Here is a 26,066-nt window from a genome sequence, read left to right as displayed (position 1 = left end):
TTCATTCTTAAAAGATCGCAATTGTTATTTTGAGAGGGATGGTCTGGTGATTCTCATAGGTTTGAAGCGTTTATAATTGTATTATGTGAAGCAGGAGACAGGAATTAGATTCATTCGCTAGCCTGCTGGCAAAGGCCATTGTTAACTGTTTGTTGTTTGGCAAAGGCCATACTTGTGTGTTTGGTTTTGTAGGTTAGGGTTTTGAATTTTGGATTTAATTATTTGGTGAGAAGGGAAGGTCATATTGTCCCAAGAATTAGTTGGGTTATTTTTTTTGAGATTTGACAAAAAGATATTATAATCTTTTTTAGGTGAAGCTTTCATGTTTTTGTGGAGGTTTTATTTTTCCTGATTTGATTTTTAGAGCATTTGTACTTTTAATTTTTAATTTTTTTTTTTTGTAAAATATAAGGAAGGGTTGGTATATTTTTGCTGAATATTAGGAGGTATTATGAAACTTAAAATTTGGGCGAGGTTTTTGACATTCTAGAAGTAAAAATTTTGCTTGAGATTAGTATTTTTAGCAAATTTTATAGAAGAAAAATGTCCTCTGTCCAATAAAATAATTTGAATGGTAGCATCTTTAATAACTATTTTATGAAAATTTTGGTCTCTTGCAATCTAAAACAAGGTACTGTTATTGTTGGGAAGGCTCATTAGTAGGTGGTCATTGCAATTTCCTTGAGACCAGTTACTTTTTGAAAATTCTAATGGTAATTGAACAAATTTTTGTAGTTATTTAAAAAAATACAACAAAATTTATTTTTATGTTCCTTTTCTCCAAGTGCAAAAGTACACAGTAAGCAATATTATATCCACTCAAATCAAGGAATAGTTGAATCTCAAAATGGGAATACTATTTTTTACAACAAAATTATTGATTCACTTGGGCCTTTTTAAATGATAGAACATTTTAATTCTTAAGATTTTGAATGTTATTTAACTGGTTGTGCGAGTAATTGTTCTATATTTGAATTTTCTTAATTTGATGCTTTAGAAATGTTCTAAGGCACACATTCATGTTTCCTTTTGGAGAGAATTCGTCTCTAGTGGCCACTAGCGTATAGCCTAGGAGATAAAATTTGTATTTTGAGTATACAACTTTTCTAAGTAATGAGTAATTTGAGAGAGAGAGAGAGAGAGACCTTCAATTGTTTATTAATATACCCTCACTTTTGGTGGGGAAAAACCATGGTTACAAGATAAGCATTGAGAGATTATTGATAAAAAATATTAAAGAATTCCCAAAAACAATACCAACAACCAACCAAAACAGAATTACAAATTTAAATAAAGTTAAATAGAAAACAAATCTAAGCATGCCTATCAAAGTAAAAATAAAAAATAAACTAAAATCTAAATCAACCAAACAAAAATCGAGAGGATGAACTAATGACGAAAGGAAGTGAAACCCAACTTATCCATCCAAATGATACTTTTCAGAGAACGTGGGAGAAAATCAGTCGCACTATTGTCTTCCCTATATTGATGGATCACCATGAAATTCACTCCTTCTAGTTCCACCACGAGCTCCTCCCAATAATCCCAAAGATACCACAAGGAACATCTACTTTTTTTGGAAACCAATTAACAACAATTTGCAAGTCACTTTCAATAAACACATTAAAATAATGAAGTTGTTTGCATAAATGAATTCTTTCCACAATTGTTTTTAATTTCGCACTATTGTTCGTACCATTACAAAATAGTTTGAAAAAACCGCTTTCACCATGTCATGACAATCTTGAATGATTCATCCACCTCCTGAAGTACTCGAATTGCCCCTACAGCTCCCATCACAATTAAGTTTTATCCACTCTGCTAGGAGTTTAACCAACGAAATAATTTTTTAAAGCATGGCGCAAACTCCCTGATACTGAATTTGAAACTCTTCAAAATTGTAATGTCTGATATCTTCAATTTTTGAAAAAAATTAGAGCTCTTAGCTAAAGAACTAACCCAGTATCAAACACTTTTCCACCTCTCATCCGCACTTTGATAAACTCTTTCCATTCTCGTTTTGCATCTTCGATTCCAAAGGCACCCTTGTTCATACCATTGCAAAATAACTTGAAAAAACCGCTTTCACCATACCATGACAATTTTGAATGATTCATCTACCTCCTGAAATACTCGAATTGCCAACTCCTATCACAATTAAATTTTATCCACCCTACTGAGGGTTTAACCAACGAAATAATTTTTCCAAGCCTGGCGCAAACTCTCTGATACTGAATTTGAAACTCTTTCAAAATTGTAATGTCTGATATCTTTAATTTTCGAAAAGAATTAGAGCTCTTAGCTAAAGAACTAACCCAGTATCAAACACTTCTCCACGTCTCATCCGCACTTTGATAAACTCATTCCATTCTCGTTTTGCATCTTCGATTCCAAAGGCACCATGTAATCAAATTCCATTCTCACTTTGCATCTACCTTTCCAGCATGAAGACTTGTTTTCTCAGGTACATGAGTTACAAATTATTTGAGTAGCACACTTATTAAACCATTTTCTTTTCATGATTTTTGAGTGTGACAACTATTAATCTCTCTCAAAAGCTCGATACATGTTGTGTAGCTATGAAAATCCAAACTGGAAAACATTGATAGTTTCAAAAATCTTGAAACAAATGAAAACAAGAGATCATAAGCAATACAAAAGAAAATGTTTGGTTAGTTATTTTCGCAAAATTACGTTTAGAATCGTATTGTAATCGGATTTATGGCTTTAGTATTACATTCTATAAAGAATATGTATGTTTGGTATTAAAATTCGATTCAACAACCATCAACTCATTGTTGTAGGACCCCTCGCCCTGTTGTCCAAAAAGGAGAGAGAGTGACATTTTGAAGTTTTCAAAGTTTTTTCTCATTTTATTATAATATATTAAATAATACTTTATTCAGAAAAATTATTCCAAAAATGATGCTCACGTAATCTCGCTGCTTGGTCCAGTGAGATTTAAACAAATCTCGATGGATCAAGTAGCGAGATTTAAATGGTTAGGGCAATTGGGATGTTGACATGTAGCAAGCAAATCTTGCTAGACCATCTAACGAGATTTGCTTGCAAATGGAACCGGCGCATGAGTTTGTCAACGACTTTGTCAGTTGCATTTAAAAGACAAAAAAAAAAAAAAAAAACAAGGGGGTGGGGGTGGGGGACGCGTCAGTCAAGTCAGCGGGAGGGGCAGGGAGAGAGGAGGGAGGGGAAGTGGGGGGGGGGGGGGTCAATCACTTCTGTTAGCAAAAAAAAAAAAAAAAACCCAAGGGGGGTGAGTGGACATGCTTAGCGGGAGGGGCAGGGAGAGAGGGGAGGAGAATTGGTTTATATAATAATAATAATAATAATAATAATAATTTTGTTATAACTTGTTATATTCTATAGACTCAAAAATCGGGACTTAATTTTTTAAAATATCAGAACTCAACTTAAAAATACTAGGACTCAATTTAAAAATATCGGGAATCAGTTTAAAAATGTTTGAAACTCAATTTAAAAATATGTGGGACTTAGTTTAAAAATGTCTGGGACACAATTTAAAAATATTTGGGACTGAGGACTCAGTTTAAAAATATCCAGGATTCAATTGAATACTGGACTCAATTTAAAAATATCTGGGACTTGATTTAAAAATATCGAGACTCAATTTAAAAAATATTAGGACTCAATTTAAAAATGTCCGAAACTCAATTTAAAAATATTCGGGACTTAATTTAAAAATATCTGGGACACAATTTAAAAATATACGAGACTCAATTTGAAAATATCCAGGATTCAGTTTAAAAATATCCGGGATTTAGTTTAAAAATACTGGGACTCACAATCCACCCGTCCCAACCTTCTATGTTTTTACTACATTTCGATCCATTTTGACATTGTAGGTGATTCGGAGTGTCTAATAATATCTTGAGTTTTGTGTAAAAAAAAAATTGAGATCAAAACTGATTTTTTGTGTTTCACTATATTTCTATTCATTTTTGACCAATTCTAATAAAAAACTACCATTCTCCATATATTTATTTTGTTTTGTTGTGTTTTTTTTTGTATATAAAAAATTTAATTTCTTCTTTGTATTTTAAATAATTTTTTATGTGATTAGAAAGTAAATTGTCATTTTTTGTCTTAATATTCCCAAAAGTAAATTATTTCAAATTTTGTATTATTATATTTATTTTTGTATAATTTTTGTAATTAAAAAATTAACTTAATTTTTTTGTTTCATTTGAAAAATAAATAAAAGTGGAAAATATTTTTACCATTAAATGACACTTAAATTGAGTCCTCTTTTTTTTTTTTAAGTTGAGTCCTAGTATTTTAAAAAATTAAGTCCCGATTTTTGAGTCTCGATATTTTTTAAATTGAGTTCTGATATTTTTAAAGTATTATGAAATAAGAAATAAAATATAAAAAATTATAACAAATATATATATAAACCAATTCCACCTCCCCTCTCTCCTTGCCTCTCCCATTGAGCGAGCATGTCCACTCGCCCCACCCTCCCTTTTTTTGCTGATAGAAGTGACTGAGCCCGCCGCCCCCCTCCCCTCCCCCCTTTCTCTCCTATCTCGCCTCTCTCCCTGCCCCTTCTGCTGACTCGGCAGACGCGTGTCCCCACCCCCTCATTTTTCCTTTTTTTACTTTTAAATGCAATTGATAAACTCGTTGACAAACTCATGCGCCGGTTCCATTTGCAGACAAATCTTGCTAGATGGTCCAGCAAGATTTGCTTGCCACATGTCAACGTCCTAATTGCCCTGACCCTTTAAATTTCGTTGGATCAAGCAGCAAAATTACGTGAGTATTATTGTAGGAATAATTTTCTTGAACAGAGTATTATTTAATATATTATTATAAAATAATAATAAAAGTAAGATTATGTGAGCGTCATACTGGAAATAATTTTCCCCAATAAAGTATTATTTAATATATTATTATAAAATAATAATAAATTGGAAAAAATCTCAAAGTTTTCGTATGGATTTGATGTATACTAGCAACACAATCCCATTGCATACCAATTTCTAAGATTCGAGTCCCAATATGTGTTCCAACAAAAGAAATGTCCCTTTTTTTTTAAAAAAATAACTTTAATTTATTTTATTTTATTCTTTCCTTTTTTATATTATATTACATTTCTATTTTTTTTAATCTTTTTATTAGTTATTTTTAGTCTAGGTCTCTCCAACCATAAAATCGCATCCCCATTCCTATTGACTGTCAATTTGCCACCCAAGAAGAAGAAGAAGAAGAAGAAGAAGAAGAAAATTATTCCAATACATTTTTGAATTGATAATATTCATCATAAAACATTTTAATTTTATTTCAAAATTACAAATTTGAATACAAGTTTTTGAATCATTAGCCAATTGGGGCCTTTTATTTTTAGTATTTGATTTTAAAGTGGTGTGTCAAACAAAACAGGTTTCATAAAAACTGCAGTCAGAGATGCATGCTGCAAAATGTGAAAATATTTCTCATACGTTTTTCTTCAAACTCACATATCAGATTAATATACCTAGACAAGGGTGTAAAGTTGAAATCGAAACCTTATGGTAGTGTTTGGAAGTATATATACATTTCGAACCTTAGATTTAAATTTGGTCGAATTTGATAAAATTTTAATATAATTTTATACTATATTTTATTCAAATTCAACACAACTCCAAATCCAAGCCTCTCATAACATAGGATAAGTTCTTTTCTGACATTATAGCAAAGAGGTATTGGTAAAATGTAGCCACAATGTCAAATTCCATAATTTGTTATATTATTCTCTCTTTTTCTCCTTTCGATTTGTTCGGTATGCATGAATAGTCCAATGTTATATACACAAAACATTGAGTCGAAAGAAATTAAATTTAGAAATGGCAACATCAGATCCTTTGTACTCAATTGGGCGCCCTTTGTTAATTCTATCCTCCTGTAATTCTATATGATGAGCTTGCCATTTTTAAATGAGCTCAGTTGTTTCTACTGAAATGCACTAATTTGCTTAATGCTTTATAAATTTAAAAACCTAGACAAAGTAAGTCTATGAAAGTCAGTGAGTAGTAGCATTTCTAAGCAAAATTTCTGTTGAACACTTAAGAAAACAACGATCAACTTAATGTTTGGTAGAGCTTTGTCAAGGGGGTGGTCCTTTGTATGGGAGTATTTGCCATGTAGGGCTGGCTTAAAATGAACATCTCCTAGACATATCTGCTTCATATAGAGAAAACTTGTGGACTAATCTAAGGACTCTCTGCTTATAAGTAGGCCTTGAACATACTAGGCCCCTCACCTCTCACTTTAAAGAGTCATTTGTTACAAAGTGTGATTGGTTGCGACAGCTTTGGGCTCTATGAAGATGAATCTTCACTTCCTTGGAACAGTTGTGGCTTTAGCTTTGCTTTCCTCAACTGCATCTGCCTCAGACCCAGCGCCCCTGCAGGACTTCTGTGTTGCTTTTAATGACACCAATGATGCAGGTACACATGCACTCTTTCCATCTCAAACTGTCAAGTCTGTTCTATTTCCTTATGGTATATGCACAAAAGCACATCAGAACAACAAGAAGTATAGAACACATCACATACGCTATAGAATTTATAGCCATATCTCAAAGTATTAAACTACTGTTTCATATAATCTGCATGTCAGTAAATCTTTAATGCCATACAAGCTCTTTGCCAGTCTTATTACAGCTCCTTAATCGTTTTTCAACTCTTTTTGCTCCAAGTACGCTTGCTGATTTGGTACCCATTTCTTTGCAACTGCAGTTTTTGTGAATGGGAAGTTCTGCAAGAACCCAAAGTTTTCTGTGGCCAATGATTTTTCCTTCTCCGGGCTCCAAGTCCCCAGAAACACATCAAATGCAGTTGGGTCTACTGTCAGTATGGTAAATGCCGATAACCTACCGGGACTTAACACTCTTGGTGTTTCCATAGCTCGCATTGACTTTGCTCCCAATGGTGGCGTGAATCCACCCCACTTTCACCCTCGTGCCACCGAGCTCCTCCTGGTCCTAGAGGGAACCCTCCTTGTTGGATTTGTCACCTCCAACCCCGACAACTGCCTCTTCTCCAAGGTCCTACATGCGGGCGATGGTTTTGTGTTCCCAATGGGCACCATTCACTTCCAGCTCAATTTAGCAAGGACCAGCGCTGTTGCCTTGGCTAATTTTGGCAGCCAGAATGCGGGGCTCGTCACCATAGCAAATGCAGTTTTTGGTTCAAACCCGCCCATTGATACTTTTGTCCTCTCAAAGGCCTTCCAACTGGAAAAGAAGGTGGTTGAGTATCTTCAAGCACAATTCTAATATAAAAAGAGCATGAGAACTTAAGGATACCATTCATGAGAAATCTGAAATAATGTTACTAAGCCTAGATTTGGCATATCATACGATGCTAATGGCTGTCATAGGAGGGCACAAATAAATTTGATATGTTGCATATGGCATTTTTAAAAAAGTTTGCTAATGGCATATCATTATGTATGTTTTTTGCTTGTTTGTCATTTCGCAGAACTATAAAATAATGAAGTTTGTTACCATCCTTCTCTCTTGAAAAATTAATGAATGAGCTAATGCCATACTTAGCTATACTTTTACTGCTTTTACTGTGAAACCTTACCACTAATAACACAAAGAGTTTTGGATAACTAATGGAAAGAGGTAGGGATATGCTTCAACTGAAAAAATCTTTTCTGTTCTACAATAAAAAAGTGTACAAGTAATAACCATTACAAATAAATTTACTCGTGTAAATAAATCAAATTACGGATACAAAAATAGAAAGGGTACAACTAGCCATATGCACAACTAGATAAATATGCAAGTGCTGAGAACAATTTTTAAGAAATTTTCTAAAGGACACTCTAATGTTGAAGAAATTTTCAATGAGCAAGCCTTGTGGTTTAATGTGAAGCAAAGATCAGAGTCATAGAATCATCCTACTGTATCATTAGTTTATCTAATGTATTGTGTTTGATAAATTTATTGGCCAAAATATTTTCCATATTTTATTGAAAAGGGAGGAACAAGCTTTAGCCAATACCAGTAATACATCACAAACAATGCTCAAAGCATGCTACAAGCAACACCAGAAACACAAAGCCTACCCAGCAATTACAGAAACCAGAAAAACCCAGCTACGGCTACATATCTGTGCAAAACATACTACATTACTGCAAAATAAAAGTTATATAAAAAAAAAGAAAAAAAGAAACAAACATGAGAAATAGCATAAGTTTCTCAAGCAAAGGAATAGCTAAAGAACAGAAACAACCTCCAAACTAGAATCTATTCAACAAGCTCTTGCTGTTGCTTTTGTTGACTTCTTGTGAAGATTTTCATTTCAAAAACATGCATTAGTGCACGCCCTAACCCTCAGCAAGGTTTTGTATAAAGAATATGTAAAAACTCTGCCCCCGGGCATAAGCTCAGGTGGTAATTACTTGCGTCAGACAGCCTTGGACAAATGTGAGGTCTGGGGTTCGAACCTGCCGCCTGCAGCGCACATCCGCGATTTACTCTTACGTGTTGGTCGAGGGCACGATTGGCGTAGGCGTGGGATTAGTCTGGTGCATAAGCCTAGGACACCCGGCGATATAAAAAAAAAAAGAAGGTAAAAACTATTGCCCTGTAGCCCTTAATTTTGAAATACTATCAAATTTCCTCCACCAAGTCAGAAGACCCTATTCCATGCATAGCTACTAGAAAACACTAACACCCTAGTGAATCATGTATTAGTGCGAACGTTCCTAAACGTGGTACATTTTCTTTCTAGATCATGAAACATAATGATCCAAAGTTTTAATTCAATATTTTTCACATAACATTTTTTATTAGTTAAAGTGGAGAATTATTGCCTTATAATTCTATTTTAGTCATTATTAATCTATTTCACAAAGAAAATCTCTTCTTTATATTGATACACTTCAACATCCTCCCAAAATGTTCCACATTTTAAAGCATGTACTATAATATAAACCTGAACAACCCGATTCCGCATTCTAGGTAGTGAAACAGAAGTATTGCATTTTTTTGGGTGAAAAAAAAAGTTCATATTACTTTTATTTAAAAGCCAATCTGGTAGTTGTTCCTTTCCATTGCCTTGTATGGTCATATAGAAAATATTTGTCATTCACCACAAACAAGATCAAACTCTTAGCAAGGTCTCTCACAGATATCATGTTGAGTGGCACAGACATCCTTGAACTGATATGCATGTCCCCACCTATCAGATCAACAAGCTAAAGCTCAGAAATGCCACACAGAATAGAGCATTGATATGTGACTTTGCAACATTTTAAAAAACATATGGGTAGAATCTATAGTTTGTATATAATATAGCATGGGTATGAAGTGATTGAACCATTATTTTTGGGATATCTTTTTCTGAGAGGCAACCCCTATCTGCATTCCCTGCCAGGGTGTATAGCCCAAGTTACATGTGAACTAGCTAATGCATGTTTAGCAAATATTAATTTCTGCTTAGTCTTGAATAATATGTTTGAAATGGGTTTAATGGATATGACATGTGCTGGCCAAGTACTGAGTGCACGCTACTAGCAAATTAAAAAGCTTCAGAAAATGAGCCCATGCCTGAAAGCATTTCTAAGCAAAGTTTCTTTTTAACTCTTTCCTTTAGAAAACAGCAATTAATTTAATGTTTGGTAGGACTTGTCAAGGTGATTGTCCTTGGTGAGGAAGTCTTTCCCATGAAGGGCTGGCTTAAAATGAGCATCTACTGGACCTATCTGCTTCAATTAGAGAAAACTTGTAGACTAATTTAAGAACACTCTGCCTATATATAGGTCTTGACCATACTAGGCTTCTCACCTCTCACTTGAAGAATCTGATTTGTTTGAGAGTTGCTGTGACAGATTCAGCCATAATCAAAATGGGTTTTCACTTCCTTGCAATGGTTGTGGTTTCGTCTTTGGTTTCCTCAATTGCATCTGCCTCAGACCCAAGTCCCCTGCAGGACTTCTGTGTTGCTTTTAATGACACCAAGGATGCTGGTATATATTCCTTCTTTCAATCTCTCAAGTGTGTTCTGTTCTATTTTTCTCTATTGTGTACGCAAAAGCATGGCAGAACAACAAGTATAGAAAGCATCACAAAGTTACCACTTGAGTGTCATATTTCACCTTTTCTTTTAGCAACTCCTTTTCTTTTCTTCAAGTATACTCACTGATTTGACATCCATTTATTTGCAATGCAGTTTTTGTGAATGGGAAGTTCTGCAAGAATCCAAAGTTGGCTGTGGCCAATGATTTTTCCTTCTCTGGGCTCCTGGTCCCTAGAAACACATCAAATGCAGTTGGGTCTACTGTCACTATGGTAAATGCGGATAACTTACCAGGACTTAACACTCTTGGTGTCTCCGTAGCTCGCATTGAATTTGCTCCCAATGGTGGGGTGAACCCACCCCACTTTCACCCTCGTGCCACTGAGCTCCTCCAAGTCTTGGAGGGCACCCTTCTTGTTGGATTTGTCACCTCCAACCCCGACAATCGTCTGTTCTCCAAAGTCTTACACAAGGGTGATGCTTTTGTGTTCCCAATGGGCACCATTCACTTCCAGCTCAATTTAGCAAAGACCAGTGCTGTTGCCTTGGCTACTTTTGGCAGCCAGAATGCAGGGCTCGTTACCATAGCAGATGCAGTTTTTGGGTCAAACCCGCGCATATATCCTTTTTTTCTTGCAAGGGCCTTCCAACTGGAGAAGAAGGTGGTTGAGTATCTTCAAGCACGGTTCTAATATAACATGAAAGAGCTTCAGAAGTTATGAACACCATTTACAAAGAACTCTGAAATTTTTTTTTACCAGGCCTAGATTTGGCATCTCTCATACTATGCTGGTTTTGTTATGTATGTTTTTTTCTTTATTGTTATATCACAGAACTATAAAATAATGAAGTTTGTTATCAACCTTTTCTATCTCATGAAAAATTAACATATGAGCTAATGTCATAGAAGAAAGTAAAAGAGAGAAAACTATACAAGAGGAAGTAAATATCACTTGGTGTACTTAGCTTACAACTTTGAGATGTATATATAGCTATACAAGAGAGTGAGGCTATCCTAACATTCCGATGTGTGACTAAAACTATACACTATGTTCAATACTCCCCCTCAAGCTGAAACGAAGATGTTGACAAGTGGAAGCTTGGAGATAGCAGTTTGTAATAAACCTAGGCCAACAGACTTGGTGAAGACATTGGCAACCTGGCCTTTGGAGGAGATAAAGTGGGGAGAGATAATCCCAGAACGAACCTTTTCCCTGATAAAGTGAATATCCACCCTAATATACTTGGTCCTCTCATGTCGAACTGAATCAGAAGAGAGAAATATAGCTGACTTGTTGTCACAAAACAACAAAGAAGAGTCAGTCACAAGAGAGCCAATTTCAAATAGGAGAGAGCGTAGCCACAGGATCTCATAAGTACCTTGTGCCATAGCACGGTACTCAGTCTCAGCAAAAGAATGTGAAACCACTGCCTACTTTTTAGTCTTCCAAGAAAGAAGATGATCACCCTTGAAAGTACAAATACCCAAGGTATATCGTCTGTCAGTCTTGGACCCAGCATAGTCAGCATCAGTAAACATGGAAAGACCTGGTTGTATTCCAGATGAATAGAACAATCCCAGTCCAGGTGAGGTCTTCACATACCGTAAGATGTGATAGACGGCGTCTAGATGTGAAGTTCGGGGAGAATGCATGAACTGCCTTACTAGGCTCACTGCATAGGCCAAATCAGGTTGAGTGTTGGGCAAATAGATGAGGCGACCAAGAAGTCTTTGATACACCAAAGGGTTTGTTAATAGATCACCAGACTCTGCAGAAAGGGAGATATTCGGATCCGGGGGCGTAGAAGCAGGCCGACATCCCAACATACCAATGCACATAAGGAGATCTAGGGCATACTTCCGCTGAGAGAGGGAAATGCCCTTGCGGGAGCGTGCCATCTCAATTCCCAAGAAATACTTGAAGGTTCCCAGATCCTTGATGTCAAAGGTGTCCCCCAAGTCCTTTCTAATCTGAGCAATTCCAGACAAGTCATTACCTGTAACAATAATATCATCCACATAGACACATATAATGGTGCAAGGACCATGGGAGAGCTGCCTAATAAAGCAAGTGTGGTATGACTGACACTGAATAAATCCCATAGAGAGAACCACATCACTAAATCTTCTAAACCATGCACGAGGTGATTGCTTAAGCCCACATAAGGACTTGCGCAATTCACACACCTTTCCAGAATACTCCCCCTGAGTAGAAAAACCAGGAAGGGGATCCATGTAAATACTATCAGTAAGATCACCATTCAAGAAGGCGTTCTTGACATCAAACTAATATAAAGGCCAAGTGAAAGAAGCCGCCAAAGAGATCAGGAGGCGAATAGTAGTAAGCTTCACCACAGGAGCAAGAGGTGGATGTACTGTCCTTGGTAGTCATTGTGTTGGATATTTTAGAAAAACAGAGACTAAGGATAATGAGAGAAACTAATTTAGAGCCTGTAGAAGACTAATTTTTATTGAGCAACAAACTATCTATTTATACAGCATATTGACAACTGAATTGCTGAAAAATCTGCTAAAACTGAATTGCAGAAAAATCTACTACATGATGAGTATAACAGCTAAGAGCCTAAAAATTAGCATGAAGAAATGGTTATAATCCTAAAGAATAGCAACAAATAAAACTTATTCAGCTCCTAAAGAATAGCAACAAATAAAACTGATTTAGCTCCTAAAGAATAGCAACAAAAAAAACTGATTTAGCTTCATGAGTCACACCAGTCAACACTCCTCATTGACTCTGGAGCTGCATACACCAAGCTTTTGCCTCAAGAATTCATATCTAATCTTCGGAAGTGCCTTTGTTATGATGTCAGCACTTTGATTTTCTGTTTTGCAGTAGATCAGCTGCAGACCCTTTGTACCTCTCTTAGAAGATTGAAGTGTTTTGTTTTGCCATGGAACACTAGATAATTAGCAATTGAAATTGCAACTTGGTTGTCCACAAATAATTGTGTGCCTTCTTGTTGTTCCATATGCAAATCTATCAAAAGTTTCCTGATCCAAAAAGCTTGATTTACAATAGCAACAGCAGCTACATATTCTGCTTTGGCTGTGGATTAAGGTATGACTTCTTGCTTCTTAGAACACCATGAAAAAATTCGAGAACCAAAGCTAAAACAATAACCTGAGGTGTTTCTCATATCATCATCACATCCAACCCAATCACTATCAGAATAACCATGGAGGCTGAAGTTTTTAACTTGAATGAATCTTATTCCATAACAATTGTGCCCTTAACATATCTAAGAATTCTTTTTGCTGCTTGAAAATGAATTTCACTAGCACAATGCATATACCTTGATAGCAAACTTACTGCATGCATGATATTTGGCCTAGTTGCAGTTAAATACATTAGGCAGCCTATTAGGCTTCTGTACAGCCTTTCATCCACCTTTTCGACTCCATCTTCTTTGCAAAACTTCTCCTTTTGATTCATTGGAGTTGTAGTTGGTTTGCACTCTTCCATGTTGAATTTCTTGAGGACTTCCTTTGCATATTTATGCTGGCATAGAAATATTTCATTTTGCTTTTGATGTACCTGCATACCAAGGAAGAATGTCATCCTCCCAAGGTCTGTCATTTCAAAGACATCTTTCATTTCTTCTTTAAACTTGTCAATCAGCTCCTTGTTACTTCTTGTAACGAGTAGATCATCAACATACAGAGATACCACAAGTATTTCATCATCAGTCTTCTTGATTTATAAAGTAGATTCACTCAGACTTTTTTCAAAGCCTTAGTTCGCTAAGTGTGCATCAATTTTGCTATACTAGGACCTTGGTGCCTGTTTTAAACCATACAAGGCTTTTTTCAATTAATATACCTTCTCTTTATGTCCTTGAAAACAAACCCTTCAGGTTGCTCCACAAAGATTTCTTCCTCCAAGTATCCATTCAAAAAGGCTAATTTAACATCCATTTGGTGCATAACCCAGCCTTTTTGTGCAGCAAGAGCCAGCAACATCCTTATGGTATCCAACCTGGCAACTGGGGCAAAAGTTTCAGAAAAATCTACCCCAAACATCTGGGCATATCCCTTGACAACAAGTTTTGCCTTGTACTTGTTTACAGAACCATCAAGATTGAGCTTGGTCCTATAAACCCACTTGACTCCTATAGCTTTCTTGTGTTTAGGTCTGTCTACCAACTCCTATGTCTAGTTCTTTTCAATCATCTTTAGCTCCTCCTTCATTGCAGCTATCCACTTCTGATCAATTGCAGCTTCTTCATACCCTGCAGGCTCCATTACAGCAACATTACACGTCTGATAAATGTCAAAGAGTGATCTGGTTCCTCTAACAAGTTCATCATCCATATCATCATTCTCCTCTTGAACCTCAAGCTTCTTGTCATTTTCCTAACTCCAGTTATCTAACTCAAGGAATTGTACATCCCTGCTGACAATTACTATGTTGCTTTGTGGTATATGTAGATCCTGTAGGCTTTTGAAAATGAGCTATAGCCTACAAAAATCCCAGATTATGCTTTTTTGTCCAATTTGTCTCTCTTAACTTGAGGGATGTAAGAGAAGCATAGGCAACCAAATGTCTTCAAATTAAGCAACTTTGGTTTATAGCCATACCATGCTTCAAATGGAGTCTTTCCTAGCAAAGCTTTTGTTAACAATCTGTTTAGTAGAAAAATTGCTGTATTTATAGCCTCGGCCCAAAATTTCTTTGGCAATCCTTTGTCATGAAGCAAGCACCTTGTCATCTCCATAATTGTCCGATTTTTCCTCTCCACAACACCATTCTGTTGAGGAGTGTAAGGTGTTGTCAACTGATGTTCGATGCCTGCATCTTCACAAAACTTGTTAAATTTTTCAGCGGTATATTCAGTTCCATTATTAGACCTGATCACCTGCATTTTACATCCACTTTGAGTTTCAACCCAAGCTTTAAACTTCCCGAAGATGTCAGCAACCTCAGATTTAAGCTTCATAAAATAAATCCAACACATTCTAAAGTAATCATCAATGAAAGCAATATAATACTTACTGCCATTCAATGATGGTGTTTTCTTTGGTCCTCCCACATTTGTGTGTATTAATTGCAACCTCTGTGTGGCCCTCCACGCATTGTTTTGTTGGAAGCCTGGTTTGCTTCCCATACTGACAAACAGCACATTTAGGAGGTTCATCCTCTAATTCAGGCAAGCCTTTCACCAAATTGTTCTTGTTCATGAAAAGTAGAGCGACATGATGGAAATGCCCCAATCTCTTGTGCCAAAGCACTGTATCACTATCTTCTTTGTGTACAGCAGCCTGCTCCTTTTTCATCAAATCCAAGGCAAAGCTATTGCCTTTCATTTGAACTTTGAACACCCGTATGCCTTTTGTATCTTTAATCACACAGTTTTGTCTACAAACATAACCTTATAGCCTTTCTCCAACAACTGAGTAACACTCAAAAGGTTTTGATTAATTTCAGGAACATATAAAACATCATAAATTAATTCTAGACCTGTGTGGCCTTCAATCGCTACTGTTCCTTTGCCTTTTACTGCAATGTGTGCTCCATTTCCAATTCTGACTTTAGAAATAACAGTCTTGTCAAGCTCTTTGAAGAGCTCTTGATCATAAGTCATGTGGTTTGTACAACCACTATCTATAAGCCAACTTTCTATGGAGCTGTTGGTGGCAAAGCATGATACCACAAACAACTGCTCCTCTTGAGGTTGATCCTCAGCAGCCTTGGCTTCTCCTTGTTGCTGTTGAGTCTTGCATATCCTTTCCATGTGCCCTAACTGACCACACTTGTGACATCTTGCATCTGGCCTCCACCAACACGTATTCTGTGGATGATTGGTTTTTTTGCAGTAGGAGCAAGGTGGAAAGACTTGAGTGTTACTGCTTTGGCTATTTTTGTTGTTGCTTGCATAACCACCAAGCTTGTTGTTTTTGTTCTGCTTTTTTTTTTTTTGCCACCATTGTTGTTCTGTGATTTGGCTTGAAAAGAACCCTCCACAAATCCTTCTTGCCTCATAAGCCTCCTTTGCTCTTGTGCCTGCAGTACATTCAACAATTCTGCCAAGGTAATGCTTGACAGATCTTTTGAGTTTTCTAAATATGAAATTGTAGCCTCAAACTTTTTAGGAATTGTGACTAGGACCTTTTAAACAATTCTAGAATTAGAAAAATCAATACCAAGGAGTCTTACCTTGTTGACAATGCCAAGAAGTCTGTCAGAATATTCCTTGACTGTTTTTGATTCTTTCATCTTTTGCATCTCAAATTCTCGGATCAAATTCAGCACTTGCATCCCTTTGACCCTTTCATTTCCTTCATATTCTTACTTCAAAAAATCCCAAATTTCCTTGGTTGTTTTTAATGTCATTATTCTGGTAAAAATGGTGGATGAGACTGCTGCAAACAAGGTTGCTCTTGCTTTTGACTTTCTTTGCTTCATCTCCTTTTGATTTTTGATTTGTGCAAGAGTTGGATTTTTTTGGCAGGGGTGGAACTTCATATACCTGTTCAGTAGCTTCCCATAGATCATTAGCATCAAGATAGGCTTCCATTCTAACAACCCACATTTGATAATTTGTTCCATCAAACACAAGAGGTGCAATTGCAGTGAATGAATTTTTTGAATTCATTATGAATAGGTTGTTGTGTTTGAGCTCTCGCAATCTCACAGATCCCTCAAGACTATAGCTCTGATACCAATTTGTTGGATATTTTAGAAAAACAGAGACTAAGGATAATGAGAGAAACTAATTTAGAGACTGTAGAAGACTAATTTTTATTGAGCAACAAACTATCTATTTATACAGCATATTGACAACTGAATTGCAGAAAAATCTGCTAAAACTGAATTGCAGAAAAATCTGCTACATGTTGAGCATAACAGCTAAGAGCCTAATAATCAGCATGAAGAAATGGTTATAATCCTAAAGAATAGCAACAAATAAAACTTATTCAGCTCCTAAAGAATAGCAACAAATAAAACTAATTCAGCTCCTAAAGAATAGCAACAAATAAAACTAATTCAGCTTCATAAGTCACACCAGTCAACACATTGTAAAGAAGAGGAATAGGCTGCAAAAGTATCAACGCAGCAAAGCAAGTCGCCAAAAGAGTGGTTGGAAAAAATAGAGTGAATGATTGTGTTAAATTACACCAGGTAATTTCCCAGGGAAGTGGGGGGTCACAATGGACCACTTAAGCCCACTCCTAAACAAAATTTCCCTTAGACATGCAATTAGCACAATATATTACTACAACTATACCCGAGAATAGAAATAGGTTGCAAAAGTATCAACGCAGCAAAGCAAAGCAAGTTGCTAGAAAAACCGCCAGCAAAAAGGACGCCGGAAGATGTAGGAGTCATCGGAAAAGCCACCGAAAGCCAACGAAAAAGGGGAACGGAAGTTGCCGAAGTGGCAGGGAAAGGCGTCGGAAAAGGTGTCGAAGCCGCCGTAAAGTTGCTGGAAAAGTCACTGGAGTCTTTGGGAAAGTTGCCGAAAAAGTTGCCAAAGTCACCGAAAAAGCCGCCGGAAGGTACCGGGAGAATAATAGACTGAGTTTTCTGATGTACAAGATCCACTAAAGGTGGCAATTACAGAACATACAACTCAACCTACTACCAATAAAGCTTTCTAATGCACAAGCTCCACATACGTGGCGAATGCAGAGCATACGGCTCAATTGAGGACCCGAACCTTAAACAAGGAACCCAACCTTTCTCTAATACCAAAAAGAAAGTAAATGAGAGAGAACTATACAAGAGGAAGTGAATATCACTTGGTATACTTAGCTTACAACTTTGAGATGTATATATAGTTATACAAGAGACTGAGGCTATCCTAGCATTCCAATGTGGGACTAAAACTATACACTATGTTCAATAGTCATACTTGAGCTTTGCTTTTATAGTGAAACCTCTTATAAATAAATCAAGCAGCAAAGGATACTGACAGCTCCTGGTTTGTGAAGAAAATGCGAACCACCCTAAATTTTAACAAGTACCACATACCTCCCTTGAATTTTGGGAAAATGACATGGGCCTCTGAGATTTCGAAAATCCCACAAAACTCTTTTGAGGTTTGGAAAATCTTGATGTTTGCAAAAAAGACAAACTTGAAAAGGGAGTATAAGTGACCTAAGAATAAAATGTCAAGAGAGGCCTGGAGTTTGAATCCTTAATGGAGGCCCACATCTTTTTGCTAGGAGGTCAGTATCATTTGCTGTAAATCAAAATATCAAATTACTCATATATAATAAAAAGTTGCACAATTAGATAAGTAAAGAAGTACTTTCAAGAGCTATATTTCAAGAATTTTTCTAAAGAAACACTCCACTGTTGAAAATTTTTTCAATTAGCAACCCATAGGCTAATGTGAAGCAAAGGTCACACATTGCCCTCAAATCATTCTACGGTATCATGGTAATCTAATGTGAATTAGTAACCAAAATAGATACAATTAACAGCAGAACACAAAGCCTGCCCAGCAGTTACAGAAATCAGAAAAACTCAGCAGCTGCTACATATCTCTGCAAACATACTGCATTATTACAAGCCAAAAATTTAAAAAAAAAAAAAAATGAAACTCACACAAGAAAAAAGAGCATCAGTTGCTTTAGCAAGCTCTTGCTAAAGCAAAAGAATAACCAAAGAAGAGACAAATCCCACAGGACCCACACTATGGGATCTATCTAGGATTCAGCAAGCTCCAGCTGTTGCTGTTGTTGACTTGTTGTGATAAAGAAATATGCACAAATGCATGCCTCACCCTTACCAACGTTTCAAATATGTAAGGACTCTTGCCCAAACTTTACCCCTTAGATTTGAAATACTATAAACTTAATCCTCTATGTTTGGGAGGCTAGACTTTGAATCATAAATTTGGATTTGCGTTGATTTGAATAAAATACAGTATAAAATTGTATTGAATTCCATCCGAATCCACACAAATCTAAACCCAAAACTAACATCCATGCTCCAAACACAACCCCAAATTTCCTCTACCAGATCAAAGGCCTTATTCCACATACATTTTGGTGGAACAAAAAGGTTGCTGCTTTTTTTTTTTTCAAGAGAATAAAAATTAATGTTATTTTTAATTTAATAGGCAAACTGATTCTAACATCTATTCCAATGCCCTGTACGGTCATATAACTGTTAGGCTTTTGTGGAGCCTAGTTGTGTTTTAATATGGATGACGACCCGATCTCTATTTAATTAGAGATTTCTATCCTAAGGCTTAGTCCATGGAGCGAAGGCTTGGGCCGTAAGGATTGCTTTCGGGTGATTAGGGTTCGCGTGGTTGTACCTGCGAGAGAGCGAGAGGGAGAGCATTGTATCGCCACACTCTCTGTGTTTTCTTCCTGATAATATTGAAATCCCTGCAATTCCGTGGACGTAGGCAAAATTGCTGAACCACGTAAATATTGTCTTGTGCGTGTGATTGATTTTTCTTTGGCGTTATTTTTTCTCTATTTTGTTTCTCACAGGTTTCGGGAATTTGTTCTTTATTCCCAACAATAACAAATACTTGGCGTGCACCACTAATAAGACCATTCTTGACTATACCTCCCACAACATTCATCTTAAGACGCTCCTTTTGCTTGCACGATTGCAATAAGCAATTTTCAAATCACTATTGCAAAATATTAAAAGAAGACAAAGGAAAAGGAGAAGAATCTTGCTGAGCACTAACAAGATCAAACTCCTAGCAAGGTCTCTCACAGATATCATGTTGAGTGGCACAGACATCCTTGAATTGATATGCATGTCCCCACCCCTATCAGATCAACAAGGTAAAGCTCGGAAATGGCACAACGAATAGAGCATTGATATGTGACTTGCAACATTTTAAAAAACATATGGATAGAATCTATAGTTTGTATATATTATAGCATGGGTATGAAGTGACTGAACCATTATTTTTTGGATATTTTTTTTTGAGAGGCAACCCCTATCTGCATTCCCTTCCAGGGTGCATAGTCCAAGTTACATGTGAACTAGCTAATGTATGTTTAGCAAATATTAATTTCTGCTTAGTCTTGAATAATATGTTTGAAATTGGTTTAATGGATATGACATGTGTTGGCCAAGTACTGAGCGCACACTACTAACAAATTAAAAAGCTTGAGAAAATGAGCCCATGCCAAATAGCATTTTTAAGTAAAGTTTATTTTTAGCTCTTTCCTTTAGAAAACAGCAATTAATTGAATGTTTGGTAGGACTTGTCAAAGTGATTGTCCTTGGTTAGGAAGTCTTTCCCATGAAGAGCTGGCTTAAAATGAGCATCTACCAGACCTTTCTGGTTCAATTAGAGAAAACTTGTAGACTAATTTAAGAACACTCTGCCTATATATAGGTGTTGACCATACTAGGCTTCTCACCTCTCACTTGAAGAATCTCATTTGTTTTGAGGGTTGCTGTGACAGATTCAGCCATAATCAAAATGGGTTTTCACTTCCTTGCAATGGTTGTGGTTTTGGCTTTGGTTTCCTCAACTGCATCTGCCTCAGACCCAAGTCCCCTGCAGGACTTCTGTGTTGCTTTTAGTGACACAAAGGATGCTGGTATATATCCCTTCTTTCAATCTCTCAAGTGTGTTATATGTCTTATTTTTCTTTATTGTGTTCACAAAAGCATGGCAGAACAACAGGTATAGAATGCATCACAAAGTACCACTTGAGAGTGTCACATTACACCTTTTCTTTTAGTAACTCCTTTTTTTTTTTCTTCAAGTATACTCACTGATTTGATATCTATTTATTTGCAATGCAGTTTTTGTGAATGGGAAGTTCTGCAAGAATCCAAAGTTGGCTGTGGCCAATGATTTTTCCTTCTCTGGGCTCTTGATCCCCAGAAACACCTCAAATGCAGTTGGGTCTACTGTAACTATGGTAAATGTGGATAACTTACCAGGACTTAACACCCTTGGCATCTCTATAGCTCGCATTGACTTTGCGCCCAATGGTGGGGTGAACCCACCCCACTTTCACCCTCGTGCCACTGAGCTCCTCCAAGTCTTAGAGGGCACCCTTCTTGTTGGATTTGTCACCTCCAACCCCGAGAATCGTCTGTTCTCCAAAGTCCTACACAAGGGTGATGCTTTTGTGTTCCCAATGGGCACCATTCACTTCCAGCTCAATTTAGCAAAGACCAGTGCTGTTGCCTTGGCTAGTTTTGGCAGCCAGAATGCAGGGCTCGTTACCATAGCAGATGCAGTTTTTGGGTCAAGCCCGCGCATTGATCCTTTTGTTCTTGCTAGGGCCTTCCAAATGGAGCAGAAGATGGTTGAGTATCTTCAAGCACGGTTCTAATATAACATGAAAGAGCTTGAGAAGTTATGAACACCATTTACAAAGAACTCCAAAATAATTTTTTACCAAGCCTAGATTTGGCATCTCTCATACCATGTATGTATTTTTCTTTATTGTGATATCACAGAAATATAAAATAATGAAGTTTGTTATCATCCTTTTCTATCTCATGAAAAATTAACATATGAGCTTTGCTCTTATAGTGAAACCTCTTATAAATAAATCAAGCAGCAAACTATACTGATTTCTCCTGGTTTGTGAAGAAAATGCGGACCACCCTAAATTTTAACAAGTACCGCATACCTTTGAGTTTTGGGAAAAATGACATTGGCCTCTGAGATTTCGAAAATCCCACAAACCTCTTTTGAGGTTTGGAAAAAAGACACGGTCTTTCCTAATGTTTGCAAAAAAAGACAAACTTGGAAAGGGAGTATAAGTTTCCCAAGAATTAAATGTCAAGAGAGGCCTGGAGTTTGAATCCTTAATGGAGGCCCACATCTTTTTGCTGGGAGATCAGTGTCATTTGCTGTAAATCAAAATATCAAATTACTCATATATAATAAAAAGTTGCACAATTAGATAAGTAAGGAAGTACTTACAAGAACTATATTTCAAGAATTTTTCTAGAGAAACACTCCACTGTTGAAGAAATTTTTGATTAGCAACCTGTAGGCTAATGTGAAGCAAAGGTCACACATTGTCCTCAAATCATTCTACTGTATCATGGTTATCAAATGTAAATTAGTAATCAAAATAGATACAATTAACAGCAGAACACAAAGCCTACCCAGCAGTTACAGAAATCATAAAAACTCAAGCAGCTGCTACATATCTCTGAAAACATACTACATTACTACAAGCTAAAAATTAAAATAAAAAAATGAAACTAACACAAGAAAAAAGAGCATCAGTTGCTTAGCAAGCTCTTGCTAAAGCAAAAGAATAACCAAAGAAGAGACAAATCCCACACTATGGGATCTATCTAGAATTCAGCAAGCTCTAGCTGCTGCTGTTGTTGATTTGTTGTGATAAAGAATATGCACAAATGCATGCCTCACCCTTACCAACATATCAAATATGTAAGAACTCTTGCCCAAACTTTACACCTTAGTTTTGAAATATTATAAACTTATTCCCATACGTTTGGGAGCCTAGACTTTGAATCATAAATTTGAATTTGTGTCACTTTGAATAAAATACAGCATAAAATTGTATTGAATTCCATCCGAATCCACACAAATCTAAACCCAAAACTAACATCCTTGCTACAAACACAACCCCAAATTTCCTCCACCAGATCAAAGGCATTATCCCACATACATTTTGGTGAAACAAAAAGGTTGCTGCTTTATTTTTTATTTTATTTCAAGAGAATAAAAATTAATGTTACTTTTAATTTAATAGGCAATCTGATTCCACCATCTATTCCAGTGCCCTGTATGGTCATATCAAATACTTGGCATGCACCACTAATAAGACCATTCTTGGCTATACCTCCCACAACGTTCATCTTAAGACGCCCCTCTTGCTTGCACGATTGCAATAAGCAATTTTTAAATCTCTATTGTAAATTATTAAAAGAAGAAAAAGGAAAAGGAGAAGAATCCTGCTGAACACTGTCCGTAAGTCACTATTGCTATAACCATGCACGTCCAGACGCCTTAATGGCTAATATATAAATCTGGGTTTGATAGTCAGCTTAATTTACATGTAGGAAGGGGATCGAAGAGGTTTACCATAGCAATAGTTTAAGCATCTGCACCACCATTATTGCCCAGAACATGAGACGGGGAAGGCGGGATGAACATGGGCTGCTCATCTAATGCTCCAAAGAGTGTCAGCAGGGTTGGCCCAACGTTGCATTCTCTTTTAAAGTAGAGCTGTAGTCTGGTGGACGGTTTTCCAATTTTGTACTAGGCTAAATTTCTCTTCATAGGAATTCCCTTTTGTCCTCGTGTTAAAAACTTCTTAAAGAATTGGATATGAATGGTCACAGGCTCATGTAATGCGAAGAGCCAGGAGAGCATTAGCGAGGTTCTTTTCCCACTTATTTTTTCATATGCTAAATGACAAATTTATCTCTTGACTTTTAATTTATAATGAAATGAGTGAAAAAAAAATAAAAAGGAGGACAAATTTATCTCATTTTATTGCAAAAATCATGAGAAAATTATTATTTAACATGAAAGAACGGAATACCATTAGTAATTTTTTTATAAAGTCAATAGCGCCTTCTTAATTAAATTCATAATAAGTTTTAAGGATAAAAGACATTGATATTACTTGAGATTCATTGAAAAAATGAAACATCCTTTGAGACCTCAGTGAGGTTTAGCAAACGGATGCAAATTCTTCTTTTAACTTTTCAAAATTCCACATAACTCTTAAGTTTGGTAGCAAATATAGACTTTTCTTAATATTTGACAAAAAAAAAAAAATAGTTTAAGAGAGGGTATAATTGCCCATAAAGTCAATTCTCAAACTCGCGAGTAGGATTTTTTTTTTTTTTAAATCTTAAAAATTTGTAGTATTTTATCTAACACAGGATAAGAAAAGAATATACCCTCTTATGCTTGAAATTCACATCACATAAAAGCATACACAAACGCAAGGGTGTGTATAGGGTGTATTTGTTTCACAAGATCGTGTTGTTTGATTTTAGACTTGGACTAAACTAATGATGATAGTTATCTTATTTTATATTTTATGACAAGATAAAGATAGGAGACAATTATTTATTTATTTATTTTTATTTCTTCAAAATGCTTTAACTTGATCTAGGGTTGTCTGTATTAGTATAATTCTAGCCTATGTGCACCTTAAAGCCTGTCTAATCTCTTAACCTTTTTTGTTAGACTGAGCATGAGTTGTAAAGGATTTAACCAAACCTAACCTGCTCGACCCACTAAAAACTAAAAAGTCTTAAATAACATAAGTTTTAGAAAAAGGTAAGTACCAAAATTTATTGTCTTGTATCTCTTGCCGTTCCATGAATGTGAGACCTTCAACATAAAAGTCTCAATTTTTAATAGTCATTCCTTTTGTAGATGCCTAATTTAAAGCTCAAGTAAGTCAAGTTAAAATTTTTAATCACCATTAATGAGGGTTTAACAAGGGATAGTGATAATCCAAAATAACACTAATGGTAAAATATAGATTTGAAAATTTTGAAAATCGCTTGAAAAATTCAGATTTTCATAATTTCTAGTCCCCTTGGTCGATGTAGGTGTGCCCTGCAAAAAACACACTTGAAAGTTGAAATTGATAATGTCCTTGTTAAGCAAAATATCTCTAATAAGTAGGTCTTCCCCCAAAGCAACCTCTTGAATAAGCTACTGTATGTTAGAATAGAATGCAACAGGAATAGAATGAAATAAAAAATTATATAAAAAAATATGTAAAATTATAAAGACTGATTCTATTCCATTGCATTGTGCTCTTCCATAATAAATTAAAATTTTCTTAAAAATGAATAATTTGGCACAAGTGGATAATAATCTTAGGCTTTGAGTAGTTCCCTTCCATGACTTCGTAAAGGTAATTAAATTTTTGATGTGCCTATTTTTTTAAATGAGAAGGCGGCGACGATATGGGTTCTGGTTTGGATTGTAAGGACGTGCATCAAAGAAGGAGAAATGGAAAACAATGTCATCTACAAAAAATAATATTTTTTATCACGTTTTCTGAAAAGTATCCTTTAGATGGATAGATTGGGTCTTACTTCATTTCGTCATTACCTCAACCACTCGATTTTTGTTTGGTTGCTTTAGATTTTTTGATTTTTTAATTTTAGTTTATTTTATTATTTTTATTTTTAATAGGCATGTTCAGATTTGTTTCTTATTTAACTTTATTTGGATTTATAATCTTATTTTTGGTTGGTTGTTGGTGTTGTTTTTGGGAGGTCTTTAATTTTTTTTTTTTTTTTATGCTTATCTTGTAATCATGGTATTTCTCGACTAAAAGTGAGAGTATATCAATAAATAAATAAATGTGCTGCTCTCCTTCAGTTAAAAAAACAAAAAAAAGATTTTGATTATTAATATAGTGGATAACAAGCTTAAATTTAGATGGGCATTTTGAGTAGAAAGGGTAAATTAGTTGCTAATGGAATAGCCCAATCGGTTACTTCAATGACAAATGTTTTTTTGGTAAAAAAAAAAATTAGACATTATTTCTAATTTCTTTGATTTCTTTTAGAAGAATCTTGTGTTTGTAATTTCTGTTCCTTTTAGAAAATTTAGTCAGTTTTTAAAAAATAAAGAATTTAACAGCTTATAAAAGAGAAAAAGAAAATTTTCATCACAGAACAAATAATGCAAAAGATATCATTATTTCATATAATATAAAATAGATAAAGAATGATTATTTTTAAATTTAATTATGAAAATGCCATTTCTATTTCATTCACGTTAATAAAATAAAAATAAGCTTTACAAAAATAGATTTTTTTTTTTTCATAAATCACTATCATCCTAGCGTAACATCTGTGTTTGATCGAAAGTGTTTTTATTTTGAATTCAACACTTTTGAGGACAACAAAGGCGAAGGCTGCCTTGTTCTCCCTCCCCCAAGCTCCCTGCGAACTCACCTTCTAACATTCGCATCCCATGGAATTGTCTTCCATCTCCATAAAATTAGTATGGCACTCGGGCAGGCTAAATGAGCTCCACTCCTCTATCTGAAAAAAAAAAAATTACCGATTTGCAGTTCCT

General features: G+C 35.7%; 3 protein-coding genes across 3 annotated transcripts; all 3 read left to right on the top strand.

The window, feature by feature from the left end:
• The first annotated feature begins 6,237 nt into the window (after positions 1-6,237).
• On the top strand, positions 6,238-7,533 carry LOC131152820 (germin-like protein subfamily 1 member 7). The gene is made up of 2 exons (XM_058104700.1): positions 6,238-6,470; positions 6,762-7,533. Exons 1-2 carry the CDS (start codon positions 6,344-6,346, stop codon positions 7,298-7,300), a joined length of 666 nt encoding a protein of 221 aa, XP_057960683.1. The 5' UTR covers positions 6,238-6,343; the 3' UTR covers positions 7,301-7,533.
• A 2,271-nt stretch (positions 7,534-9,804) lies between these two features.
• LOC131152819 (germin-like protein subfamily 1 member 7) lies at positions 9,805-10,917 on the top strand. The gene is made up of 2 exons (XM_058104699.1): positions 9,805-10,005; positions 10,209-10,917. The coding sequence occupies exons 1-2, from the start codon at positions 9,885-9,887 to the stop codon at positions 10,745-10,747; spliced, it is 660 nt and encodes a 219-aa protein (XP_057960682.1). The 5' UTR covers positions 9,805-9,884; the 3' UTR covers positions 10,748-10,917.
• A 9,484-nt stretch (positions 10,918-20,401) lies between these two features.
• On the top strand, positions 20,402-21,506 carry LOC131152818 (germin-like protein subfamily 1 member 7). Its single transcript, XM_058104698.1, has 2 exons — positions 20,402-20,604; positions 20,813-21,506. The coding sequence occupies exons 1-2, from the start codon at positions 20,484-20,486 to the stop codon at positions 21,349-21,351; spliced, it is 660 nt and encodes a 219-aa protein (XP_057960681.1). The 5' UTR covers positions 20,402-20,483; the 3' UTR covers positions 21,352-21,506.
• Positions 21,507-26,066: the final 4,560 nt, after the last annotated feature.

This window comes from Malania oleifera, chromosome 4, assembly GCF_029873635.1.
Source record: "Malania oleifera isolate guangnan ecotype guangnan chromosome 4, ASM2987363v1, whole genome shotgun sequence".
Taxonomy (NCBI): domain Eukaryota; kingdom Viridiplantae; phylum Streptophyta; class Magnoliopsida; order Santalales; family Ximeniaceae; genus Malania; species Malania oleifera.
The sequence above is the reverse complement of the archived record's forward strand: the minus strand, read 5'-3'. Positions and strand labels throughout refer to the sequence as shown.

Coding starts and splice junctions, on each gene's coding strand:
- LOC131152820 (XM_058104700.1), top strand. CDS start 6,344: ATGAAGATGAATCTTCACTTCCTTGGAACAGTTGTGGCTTTAGCTTTG. Junction 6,471..6,761: donor TAATGACACCAATGATGCAG/GTACACATGCAC, acceptor TTGCAACTGCAG/TTTTTGTGAATGGGAAGTTC.
- LOC131152819 (XM_058104699.1), top strand. CDS start 9,885: ATGGGTTTTCACTTCCTTGCAATGGTTGTGGTTTCGTCTTTGGTTTCC. Junction 10,006..10,208: donor TAATGACACCAAGGATGCTG/GTATATATTCCT, acceptor TTTGCAATGCAG/TTTTTGTGAATGGGAAGTTC.
- LOC131152818 (XM_058104698.1), top strand. CDS start 20,484: ATGGGTTTTCACTTCCTTGCAATGGTTGTGGTTTTGGCTTTGGTTTCC. Junction 20,605..20,812: donor TAGTGACACAAAGGATGCTG/GTATATATCCCT, acceptor TTTGCAATGCAG/TTTTTGTGAATGGGAAGTTC.